At 31.8% G+C, this 13642-nt stretch overlaps 1 protein-coding gene across 3 annotated transcripts in view; it reads left to right on the top strand.

The window, feature by feature from the left end:
* Positions 1 to 13642, top strand: part of LOC139502568 (serine-rich adhesin for platelets-like) — an 87934-nt gene that overhangs the window by 19969 nt on the left and 54323 nt on the right. Inside the window, exon 1 of one of the 3 annotated variants that reach the window (XM_071292069.1) lies at positions 11660 to 13032. The exons of the other annotated variants lie outside the window; for them this stretch is intronic. Coding sequence (XP_071148170.1) covers positions 12963 to 13032 — 70 coding nt within the window. The 5' untranslated portion in view covers positions 11660 to 12962. Of the gene's footprint in view, positions 1 to 11659; positions 13033 to 13642 lie in introns of those variants that run through there. 3 annotated transcript variants of the gene reach the window in all.

The raw sequence follows: 13642 nt of genomic DNA, 5'->3' as shown, positions 1-13642 counted from the left end.
AACAGCTTTTGGATCAGCCAGCTGGATTAGTCACAGAAATTGATATGTAGATATTTAAAAGTGATTTGTTTATCCCCCTGTATATGTAGGATTGTTGTTATACATGCAATACAACCTACTTAAGGTAAAAGGATATTGAGTAGACTACAGGTAGGTAAATTCACAATGATCATGTATTAACATCCATTACCTATTTCTAAACATGTAAATAATGGGTTTAATATTGTCAGTGAAACTCAAATTTTTAGATATTTTTGGAGGGGGAAAATGGAGGAGGGGGCTGCTTGCATATTTTAGATAGTACATCAACTGTTGTCAGTTGACTGACTTATAGTCCTTGTTAAGTCTGATGGCACAAAGGGAAACGACTGGTTTTATCCACTGTTCTATGGTCTTTGCTTTTCTTGTTCTTGTTCTAGGACACATCTATTAAGCCACCTCCATCTCTTTTGTTTTTTACAAAGTCTCCATGTCTTTGATGTTTGTGATCTCATCTTTGTTCAGACAGTCACAGGTGTTGTGGAAGCTGGAGAGTCTGTTGATGTCTTTTTTCGGGTAAAGGGGAATGAAGGGGGGGGGGGGGGGGGGGGGGGGCTGCCTCTTTACCCTTATTACTGGGATCATCTTGGTTCACAAATTGAGTAACAATTCTCAAGCTCTCAAGGAAATTATGAAACACGGTAGATAGGAAGACACAAATACATGTATATCCTTCAAGGTGATGATAGATAGAAATAATGAATTAGTTATCAATTAGCTGTTTAAGAAAATATTCTATTATAATTGTTTATCAACAAAAGGTGGGTGTTTTGGCAATTGAACTGTGCATTAACACATGTTTACAAGTTATCAGTTCTACAGGTGCTACAAAATAAACAGATCAAAATCTGTTGTGCATGATTGCAAACTGCTTTGGCTTGCAGTTGCTATCTGAGCAGCAGAAAAAAATCTGCTGTACTTGTAGGTTTTCCTGTTTGAGATTTTACACTTGTCATTTGAGACCTTTTACAGCTTGCCGTTAGGTGTTTGCCAAGACTCTGTAAATACAATAATGATCAGTAAGCCAGGTAAGAGACATTTTAGCCTGAGACTCTTGTTTGTATAGTTGTCTTGTGTTATTGTAAATATATTTCAAAGACATTTACAAAACAGTGTCTGTTATTCTTTTTCACAAGTAAGGTTTAAGGTTTAAAGTAAGCTGCATGCATCCTATATGATATTTGACAGCTAACAAATTGGTTTTGTGTTTAATGATCTGGGAAAAGAGAAAATGATTGTTCCTATATTTACCTCTTGTAGATTGATAACATTGCAGTCCCTTAATTAGGCTTACTGACTTTACCTCAAATAGAATATAAAATATTATGTTATCTGGGGAAAAAAAAAGGATTTCAAATATGTTATACTATTGATATATATATATAACCTTGAAACCTCAGCTTTGAACAACTGTATTTTGGGTTTTCACATAAAGGCCCTATTACATAGTTACAGGGGAGGTAATTGCACTGCTATTGAATATAAAATGTTACTTTAGCGAGGCCATATAAACTGTGACATATAAAAAATAGATGCAATTGTTCAACTGATTTTAAACATAAAAACTTAAAATGAAAAAGAGTACATGTACCCCTCTTTTAAAAATTGAATTTGGATTGATTATTTATGATGATTATTTGTACCAATTTTTATGAACATATCACAGATGATATTCTTTTTGATAAGATAAATATATAGCAGAAGCTAAAAATAAAATCCATTTTTTTCAAAGATTTGTTTCACATATTAAGAGCATTTGTTTGACCTATATTTTGTGGTTCAGTGAACATGAAAATGGGATAATGCAGGTCATGGTTTTCCATAGATGGACACATATTCTTCTTGATATAAATTTTCAAAGGAATGCCTGATTAAACCCATGGATATAAATTTTTTTGAACAGTTTAAAAAACGGGAATCTGATGACAAATTAGTATCATGAAAATCAAACATTTACATGTTTAAAATAAACATGTTTTTGTTAGAAATCAAAATCTGACCTTGACCTCGACCTCATAATCAAGGGTAATTGATAATATTTAGCATGTATATATAACAGGCTATTATTTAAACTTGGAATTATTTTTAATTATGGAATTTGCAAAATTTTTTGTGCTGGAAATTTTTGATAAATTCCATGTTTATTTGGTATAATAATGTTTTGAGCGGTTCATAACACTTTCCATATAATGTATTTTGTATAGATAGTGTTGTGCGCGGCACAGTACATTCTATTGAAAATGTACTATTTTTTTTTGTAAAAGAAAGTGTTGTGCGCAGCACAGACCATTGAAGTACAGAAAAAACATAGAATTTATTAGAAATTTCTAACACAAGAAATTATTAAAATTCCATAGTTAATAATAATTCCAAGTTTAAATAATAGCCTGTTATATGATACTTGATCTTTTAAAGACATTAATATAAATTCAATCATCATTTTCATGATTTGTAAAACAGGTGAAACATTTCAGTCTGTATATGCACTCTTGTTTATATAATTTAACAATGACAAAGTACATTGTACATGTATACATGTATAACATGTATGTTATGATTGGTTAACCATAAAATGTTTGAGACATCATATCAATAATATGGTCTAGCTGTTTACATAACATTTATATGCTACTTAATTATAAGAGAATTAAAACATATATAAAATTTATGTACCAATTTCATGGTTTAAAATTTAAAGTATATTTTTTGTTTAGCTCTATATATTAGATTTTTACTGAATACATGATAAGAAATGTTGAGGTATACACCCTCTTCACTAAAGACCACCCCTGTGAGATGATAATGAATAATTCATGAATATGCATGAACATTTCATGAACTGTTCATGAACAGATTTCATGAACAGTTCATCATATCTTCATGAACATTTGATGAGCAATTCATGAACTGAAAATCGACAGTAATGTTCATGAACTTTAATGTTCATGAACAATTCATGAACAAGAAAGGTTCATGAGCATTTAAATGTTCATGAACAACAATGATCATGAACCCTTTCTTGTTCATGAACTTTGTTCATAAATTGTTCATGAACATTGAAGTTCATGAACACTTAAATGTTCATGAACCTTTCTTGTTCATGAATTGTTCCAGTAGATTCCACTGGAATTATCACTGGTAAATCCACAAACTGATTAACTAATATAAAAATTATGTGTGATATATAAACTTCTCTTCCTTTCTGTAATTCAAAACTTGCTGTCTCTGTATTTCCAACAATAATTGCTGAATAAAGGTATTAAAATGGAGTCTGCATAAAATCTGTTTCATATCATTGCTGGCAGCTCATATTTAATCCCCTAAAAGTACAAAAATATCCACAAAGAATCAATTGTTCAAGAGGTAATGATTGTATGAAGCAATACATTCAATAGAAACAGCATTATGCATCTTAAATTGCATTGGAAGTTTAAGTTAAACTCAAATTTAGTACCCCCCCCCTCTTTAACCCTTGAAGATGAAACTGGCGACTTAAATTATTATTAACGTTTCACCAAGTTAATTTACGATGAATATTATTCACACAATTTAATTTCTACATATCAGATTATCATATATACCCATGTACCATTTACATGTCAGATTACGATATGTCTGTTATGAATGTGACAACAATATATCAATTTATCATTCTTCATTAATTTATTGTCTGCCTAAACTTTCTGATGTTTTGCTCAGATTAAAATCCTGAATGTTTTATATTGCCTCAACAAATTGTATTTCATAATCATTATATGTTAAATCAAATACTTATCTGAAAACATCTGCGTTTGGATTCTCCATTTTTGTTATCCAGCGTAATCATATTACGTCATATTTGCAAGTGCGTTTAAGTCAAGGTGTCAATCTCGTCCCATATAATATCGGCCCGAAGTTGATTCGTCCCTGTTATGGTATTTCAGTGAACTTCTCAAAATCGGTCGACCGTTGGACTACGGAAACAGCCGATTTGCGGGGTTTACCGGTTTGTAGAAATTTAAAATCACAAGAGTTACTTCCCCTTAATATGGGTGTTTGAGAATGTTTTGAAAATGTATTTCACTTTCATTAAAATATACGTTTTCCTTTAAAAATTTTAGTTTTGTATATAATATCTATCTTAAAATACAGCTACAACTTCTATTTCATCTTATTTTATTTTTTTATTTTGCAGGAATAAAAAAATAAAAACACCATACATTTATGATATTTCACGAATAATTAGGTAAAATGTTCTACTCTAAACAGTCGAAACGGTACCTATGATACTCATTTATACGTGTGATGAAAGTTATAAATGTTACACCTAGTGATTCATCAAAACTTCATGAACATTCATAAATACTTTTAATGAACATTTCATGAATTTTTATGAGCAGCTAGTGATTCATCAAAACTTCATGAACATTCATAAAATACTTTTAATGAACAGTTCATGAATTAAATTCATGAACCTTCATTTATGAATTATTTATGAATTTTCATGTACCATTCATGAACATTCACGAACCATTCATGATAGTTCATGAAGTCATGAATTTCTTCTCGCCGGGGTAAAGTCAGTTAAGAATATTTCTTTAGCATCTATTATAAGCATCAAAAACATTTTTATAAAAGGGATGCCAATATCAACCATATATATAATTTTTTTAACACTATAGATTTGTAGTTAATGCTAATTCATAATGACAAGATATTTAGTAGATTTGTATGCAGTGTCAGAGGTCATATTTATGTATTTGACATTTTCTATTCAAGAGTTGTGGTCCTTTGATATCTTTCTTAAGTTTTGATCATATCATTGTTAAAACATGACTATATTTAAGGTGGTACCTAACACTACAGGGAGATAACTCTGTAAAATCAGCTAAAGGCTTTAATTACGTTGTGTTGTTAAGGGAATATTAAGCTTCTCAATGATCAAAATTAGTGTTTGCCAAACTGCTATATATAACCAGTGTAATTTTTCTGATAAAACGGTTGGTTCAAATTTTCTGAAATTTTTAGATTTTTGTCAATGGGTCAAAGTAAAAACTTAGTAAAAATTTTAAGAAAATTAAACGAGCCAAATTAATTTTAGTCAAAGTGTTGGGTACCACCTTAAAGACGCCTTTTCCATAAACATTAAAAAATGATAAGGAACCAACCCTACACCGTAAATTTTATTTCAAATTCTTGCATGAGTGTTTAGTGGTAGGTCCGTTTTCATTGGATGAAAAGGTGCGATATTTTCTTACAAAGAATTTTGATTTAACAAATCATGCAATAAAAAGTCACCTTCAAACATCCTTGGACATTTTTTTCGTTTTAAAAAACTATTGAAGTCATCAAAAATCCATCTGTGTTACGCCGCTTGTAGAAAGCAAATAAACGTCTTTTTTTTCACTCTGTGATTTTGATAAGATTTACTATATCATTATAGAATATTAATAAATTGTAAAATTACAGTTAAAATGACATAAATGTCATAATTTTATTGTACACTGTTTATCATTTGTCTTGAGGGTTAATACATATGTACAAATATTTTATTGTCAATTTTTTAGCAGGGATTATAAAATTCATGTTCAGGTATGAATTAGGTTTTTATTCATTGCATTTAAGAAAACATTTAAAAAGCTGTCTTTGGTGTGTTTTTTCCCCCTCTGATAGCCCATTTTCTAGTCCTACTTCATATTTCTTCAAATTTGACTATGAACTGTGTATACTTTGAAATGTGCCTTTTCTTTCGGTGTTTCTGTTGCACTGTGAACTTACTGGTGCAGCAAAATGCCCATTTGTAATTTACAGCCTTTTGTAAATCTCTCAGGTGCAATGTGACTTCAAAAAGAATAGACAGATTGATACAGAGAGTTTTAAAGAAACTAGATGCAGAATTTTCTGGCTGAGTTGAAGACCTATTGGTGGCCTTTGACTGATTTCTGTTTTTTGGTCAGGTTGTTGTCTCTTTGACTGTTATTCCCCATTTCTCAATTTTATGCTATGAATTATGTGAAATGTGCCTTTTGTGTCGATAATGCATTGATGAAACTGCTGTATAAGAGAGACTGACTCTCCTCTTTAATGGAATGTTCTGTGTCATTTGTTGGGCTATCTCTTTGTTGAATACAAAATAATCTGTGCAAAAAGTGTCTTTGCAGGAGCGGATCCAGCCATTTTAAAAAGGGGGGTCAGGATCCCTAATAGACCTTGAGATGAGGAACTCAGATGACGTAATTAAAAAAAATATTAGTCCGCCATACAATTGTTGATGCTGTGATTTTAAAAATGGACATAAATGAACAATAAGAACTGTTTTATAGAGCTGGTGTGATGAGAAAAGACAGATGTAGATTTGACCTGAAATAAATTATTAGAAAGGACAATTTTTTTATTGAATTTTATGATCAGAATTTTGGGATTATTTCATGAGGAGAGTGACATTTTTCACCATCTTCCGGGGTCCATCAATTTTCGAAAAAAGTAATCTCACTTGCCACCCCAAAAATTTAACCAGACATGTATAAATGTATCAGCTTCGATATGAGCCATCATACATGTTCAAGTAAACGATATGGACTGAGCAACGGAGGAAAACGTTACCATTACCGCCTATGGAGAATTAATTGTAAATGTATACCCATATGTCCCCATTCAAATGCATTGATCGTCCCAAAAAAGGGGGGGTTCCAACCCCCTGAACCCCCCCCCCCCCCCCTCCTCTTGATCCACCACTGCTTTGTGTTAAATAAACAATAAGACAGCATTTATAGGACACTGAATAGCAAAGGCAATTGTATACCTGAAAGTATGAGAGGCACAATTTTTATAGAGGTCAACATTTATTCACTGTTGTTATAAATGGTTATTTAGATTATGAATTATCAATCTTTGAATTTATAATCCAAAACACCCAAAAAATTAATGAATTGAGTCAAAAGTAAATTTGTTATTAAGATTTGCATATATTATTATCATGGTCAGATTTCATTTCATTTTATCATCTTTTAAGGACAATTTGATGCTATAGTCATCAAGTGAGGAGGATTAAGGTTTCCAATCCCATTTCCCTAACACACATACAATTGTGGTTAAAGAAAGAATTTCATTGAATCTTGCATAATGTTGAATTATTAAAATATTTAAAAAATAGAATGTGTGTCCATGGGACATGATGCTCTGCTCAATCTTTTATTATTCTATGTCAATGAACTCTAAAATTAGGTGCAAACAAAATATTATGTCATAAATTTTATATTTTACATCATGATGAGTTTGGGTACTGTAAATTCAGAAATTATAACCTGCGCTTTTTGGAAATGGACAAAAATGATTAGTTATTGTGATTTCAGGACAATAATCTGCAAACAGATATATTTATAAGATATTGGATGAAAATCTACTAATTAATTTTAGTTGGCCTAAGAATGTGAGTTATTATTATTGCGATATTAATTCACCTACCGTATATTTCATTTTTTCAAAATAATTTCTGAATTTACAGGTCTTAATTAGTTTAAAGTTCGTGTGAAATTGACTTGATGGTACACTATATATATATATATATATATATATATATATATATATATATATAGCTACATTAACCAAAACTTTAACCTGAGAATGTACATTGTACTGGTTAACCAGTATAACATTTTTATGTTCAGTCCACACTGTTAAAACCGTGACAAAACTGCAGACTGGTATTTAAAAAAAAAGTTTATATGTAGAACATATGTGTTCTGACTTATAAATTGATTTGACATCAAGTGTCTTATAGACTATCAATTAACCAAAAAAACTTTAAAAAGGGTTTCAGTACAGACACATATTTACACCAAAGCACACAAAGCACTGCCACTCGGTGACAGAAAGCATAAAAAAACTTGAAATCGTAAGCTGGGGCATACAAAATTACGATTTTATTTTACTAGTGTCGACCAGTTTCAAGTTAAACCTGAAACAAACTCACTCACTCAATTAATAAGTACTTCCTCATTGCTCAGTTAGGGGCCTCTGTGGCCGAGTGGTCTAAGTAGCTACTCACTCACTCAATTATACTTTCTCATTATTCAGATAGGGGCCTCTGTGGCCGAGTGGTCTAAGTAGCTACTCACTCACTCAATTATACTTTCTCATTGCTCAGATAGGGGCCTCTGTGGCCGAGTGGTCTTAGTAGCTACTCACTCACTCAATTATACTTCCTCATTGCTCAGATAGGGGACTCTGTAGCCGAGTGGTCTAAGTAGCTACTCACTCACTCAATTATACTTCCTCATTGCTCAGATAGGGGACTCTGTAGCCGAGTGGTCTTAGTAGCTACTCACTCACTCAATTATACTTCCTCATTGCTCAGATAGGGGCCTCTGTGGCCGAGTGGTTTAAGTAGCTACTCACTCACTCAATTATACTTCCTCATTGCTCAGATAGGGGACTCTGTAGCCGAGTGGTCTAAGTAGCTACTCACTCACTCAATTATACTTCCTCATTGCTCAGATAGGGAACTCTGTAGCCGAGTGGTCTTAGTAGCTACTCACTCACTCAATTATACTTCCTCATTGCTCAGATAGGGGACTCTGTAGCCGAGTGGTCTAAGTAGCTACTCACTCACTCAATTATACTTCCTCATTGCTCAGATAGGGGACTCTGTAGCCGAGTGGTCTTAGTAGCTACTCACTCACTCAATTATACTTCCTCATTGCTCAGATAGGGGCCTCTGTGGCTGAGTGGTCTTAGTAGCTACTCACTCACTCAATTATACTTCCTCATTGCTCAGATAGGGGCCTCTGTGGCCGAGTGGTTTAAGTAGCTACTACTAAAATCACTTGCCAGTCAACACTGTGGTTGTGAGTTCGAAACCCACTCATGCGGGTGCACTTGACTCCAATCTTAAATGACTTGGATTGTCAGTTTTCCTATCGAAGGTTAGTGATTTTCTCCCAGGGAACTCCGGCTTCCTCCACCAATAAAAACTGGCCTAAATGTGGTGCTTAAAAGTGGCGTTAAAACACCAAAATAAAAAAAAATCATTGCTCAGATTACTGACCAAAATTAAGTTTGATCAGCTCAAACTATTTCAAGGTCAAATAAATATTATTAAAATGACTTGTATAAATAAACATGTAATTTAAGAAAAAAAGATTTTTTTGACAGAAGGATTCTCTCTCCCCAGCTGTGTTCTAATGTTCTTTTAAATTGGCATACTGTAAAATCATTAATTATTTCGAGGTATTTATTGTGGAAAATGAGACAGTCTTGTAAACGCAGTAATTTAATTAAACTCGCATTTTGAAATATTTTATTTGAATTGGACAGGATTTTTTTCAAAATCCCTATTATAGATGGATGCAATAATTTCTTAATTTTCAATATTTAAGTAATGTTAATTTATTACTAAATTATTGTTTGTTATACATGTTACACCCAAATATGACTTTTTTAGTCAAGGAAATGTAAGTTTCATACAAGTCTCTGTAATTGATCACTTGTACGTTTTATATATATGACTGTGTCACCAGGAACACAGCGGTATTGGCAATTGGATCTCAGTTGATTAAGTATGTAGCAATTAACCCTGATGTTCTGCTTTTGACCTTTGCAGAAAGGGTTTCATGGAGTCGGTAGTAACTTAAATTACTTTTCTTACCGAAAGCTTAAATAATACCACTCAGACCAGAGACAGATATGTGTATATGGTCCATCAAGAAGTTGTTAAAGAATTCTGTAACATAAAAAGAACATTGCACTCTAATTATGCATAGAACAAGTGCTATGCATGTGTGCAGCTGTATATTAAGAACAGTGGCAAAATTTCTTTTTGAAAGTAATTATTCCTTTCCTCAAGTAGCAGTCAAATTTCTTCATATTTAGACCTTTTACCGAAATGACTACTGATGGTAGGTTGAATCCCAAAATTTATGTGATGATTTTAATTTTCCTATAGTCAACTTTCCATTTCTGTGTAGCAACATCCCAGCAGCACCAGCATTTGGAGTCTCAATTGATATGTTACTCTAGAGCCAGCTCAACATATGTTGATTTTGTTGAACGAGGAATACTGCATTCTCAAAAGTTGCTAAGACAGGGCTATGAATCAATCAAATTAAGGTCATCACTCAAGAAATTTTACGGTCGCCTTCATGAGCTGATTGAGCACCTGATTTCACTCCCGGTTTTTAGTGGAGTTTGTGTTGTACTCTTTTCTATTATTTATAACTGTTGATGTAAATGTCCTTTGGTTTTTTAGTCTTTGTTTACTCCTTGGTCTGATAATAATGTTATTGTCCTTTTCTTGCCCTTTAGATTGACTCTGTTTGCAATACCTTCCTAGTATTCAAGTTACTTTTGAAGTTGCCAACTGAAGTTATGCAAACAACATTCAATTACCATTCAATCATTTGGGGTGGAGGGGCCTAATTGTGGCCATAGTTGTGTACAGTATGTAGTTCTTCTCCTGTCACTATCACTTAACTATATCATGTCAACACTTTGGTTGTGAGTTCAAACCCCACATTTGGCAAGTGTCTGACTCCAATCTGTAGTGGACAACGGAAGGATTGTTAATTTTCTTGCAAAAGGTCTAGGGTTTGATACTCAAGGCACTTTTGTTTCCTCTACAAAATAATTTTTGTATAGCCAATTGTGCTGAAAGTAGGGTTAAACACCAACTCATCAATCCCTCTGTTCATTCATTTGTGAGTACAGGGTAAAAATATGAGTTTTTGTGAGTACAGGGTAAAAATATGAGTGTTTTTGTGAGTACATGGTAAAAATATGAGTGTTTTTGTGGAGTGTTTTTGTGAGTATATGGTAAAAATATGTGTGTTTTTGTGAGTACAGGGTAAAAATATGAGTTTTTGTGAGTACATGGTAAAAATATGAGTGTTTTTTGTGAGTACAAGGTAAAAATATGAGTGTTTTTGTGAGTACAGGGTAAAAATATGAGTGTTTACACTCAAAAACTAACACTTAAGTGTTATCCTATGTCATTCATCCGACCACAGATAACTTTCACTGAAGCATATCATTTATTGAACTTTTAAGATTGATGTTGTGAAAATATCATCAATGGGTTTAAACTTAATAAATTCATATTTAAATTGGTTATTCAAAAAGTAAATGCACTTTAGAATATAAACAGATGTTTTACAAATTATATTTTTTTAAATTTAAAAGATTTAGTTAGTCTTTATATACCTATAAAGTGAAAAGTGTTTGTTCATCAAGAATCATTGAAGTGTAGATGTGAAAGTAAAATCTCAGTGTTGGTGTGAAAAAAATGTAGGCAGGAGTTTTGTCGTTCAAAGAATATATGAAGACGGATGTTTAAAAAATTTCGATTGCATCTTTTCCGAATTTATGGCTATAATTCATGATTCCTTTTCATTGATGTGACTCAGATTTTTCGATTATTATCTATTAGATGTGAATTATGATATCAGTACATCTCAAAATGTGGTATTCTTTATTCACTCAGGATAAAATTGGGATTGCATGTCAAATTCATGATTCCTCTTCTGTGACGTTACTTTGATTTTCGAGTAATATCTTTCAAATGTGAATTATGATATATTAGAACATCTCTATGTGGTATAATTTCATTCAGGAAATAAATATTTAGAGAAAAATAATTGACCATGCTAGTCCTTTGGATTATCTGAAGATGAGAAGTATAACAATTAAGTGTCTTATATAAACAAGATTTACAGAGTTTGAGCTGAAATATTGAAATCTTTTTTTATCTCTGGTTTACCGTAGTCAGGTGTCGAAGAAAATGTGTCTATTTATGATTTTTGTAGTTAAAGGAAAAGGATTTTAAATCTTTTCTTTCTCAGGACCACTGGAAGTTTATTTAAGTCCAGACCAACAAGAATCTTATTTTTTTCTCAGGATTTAAGTGGCATCTCTGAAATAAATGTAATGTTATGTTCATCTGCTTGGCCTTGAATCATTTACATTGAGGACTTTGTGGTAAAAGAGATTTTACTCTCATAGGAGACCAATAATGTGTATCCTTGAAGGCAGTGCCAGTTACCAATTTGAAGTGACTTTTTTTTTCTTAAAGAGTCCATATCAGATATTCACTTGCTAACTATAAGAAAAATAGACTAGTGATTTTGATAACGAGAGACAGGAGCATTATTTAAGGCTTGTTAATTTGATAAACTGATTTAAAATATCTGGGTGTTATGTAGTAAAAATGTATCTTCTAGAATAAGTGATGTATAAAGCCAAAGGACTATTATTTGTCAGTGAATCTGCATGTGTCATTTTTTTTCGTGATATTTAGCATTTGTTAAGTATGTTAAAAATTCAGCCTTGACTATTTTTCAAACAAAAAGGTTTTGAGTGAACTTTGAACTTTGATCTTGTTTGACAAATCTTTAGAGGGACTGGAAGTGATATTTTAGTATTGAACATTATGATAATAATCATTTAGTCTGGGTACATTTGATTTTATATGGAATTACTGCACATGTACATGTTTCTATGCATGCTGTGGAAATCATGCTGTTTCTATAGAAGCTACAATGATAAAAACTGAACAGAAATGGATGTCTTGGAGTAGTTTTATGTGAAAAGTAATTCTTCTATGATCTGATCAATAACAATGGAGATATTACAGGTTCTTTAGATTGTTATACTAATTGGAAAATGATGAGATATATGAATTATCATGATTATAAGAAGACATTATTAGAAGATAATACTCAAGCTGAAGGAAGTTTGTAATGGAATATAATAGAAAGAGAAATGATCTATTTGAAGAAAAATCATGCCTTGACGTACTGGCTTGAGTTAAACAAAAAGGATATATTTTCGTTTTTTTATTTTTTTTATTGATCTGAGTACAATATATATCAAAAATCTTTAATTGGTGTTGATTTTGTATTGTGGCATTGCTGGGAGGATGATATTTGCCTTGGAATAGAAAAAGCGTGAATATGAAACGGGTTTATAGACATTTGAGTAGAAAACCTAAACATGATGCAAAATCTACAAATTATGGTACAGGTATGGCTTCTTGTTTAATATTATCAAAGACATTATAAATAATCAGAGTTTAGCAACTTCATTAAACTACCAATTTATCTGTAAATATTGAAACAGTGAACCGCTTGAATTCTCATTTGTCAAGCTACTATTTTTATGTTTAAATATATAGTTGCTTTTCTTGATGTTTGCTCATTAGAATTTTTCTAAAAAGGTTTATAAGAGATTTGACAAAGGTATCTTTTAATGGTTAAAAAGGATAGAAAAAGATACTTTAAAAATAGATATAGAAAATTCAATGACATTGCAGAAAGATGACAACTAGCATGACTATATATATAGTGGTTGTGTTATTTATTATAGGTAGTAAAAACAATTGCCATAATTACAAATCTGGCAATCACAAATGTTCAATTTTATATTTTAAAGATTAAAAGTATAGGACAAAAATTCTGAATGACCGAATTCTGATAATGAATCTTTACTGTGGATTCGTAATATTTTCACGGATACCAATTCTTGTGGATCAAAGAAAATGTACATGTTTGTGGATATTACATTTGATGGTTTTGTCAAAGACTGCATGCAGCATACAAGCCTATAGACAATTTGTTTATGATTTAACATTGAA

This window comes from Mytilus edulis, chromosome 14 (assembly GCF_963676685.1).
Source record: "Mytilus edulis chromosome 14, xbMytEdul2.2, whole genome shotgun sequence".
In the NCBI taxonomy this organism is placed as follows: Eukaryota; Metazoa; Mollusca; class Bivalvia; order Mytilida; family Mytilidae; genus Mytilus; species Mytilus edulis.
This window is presented reverse-complemented; position numbering and strand designations above follow the sequence as displayed.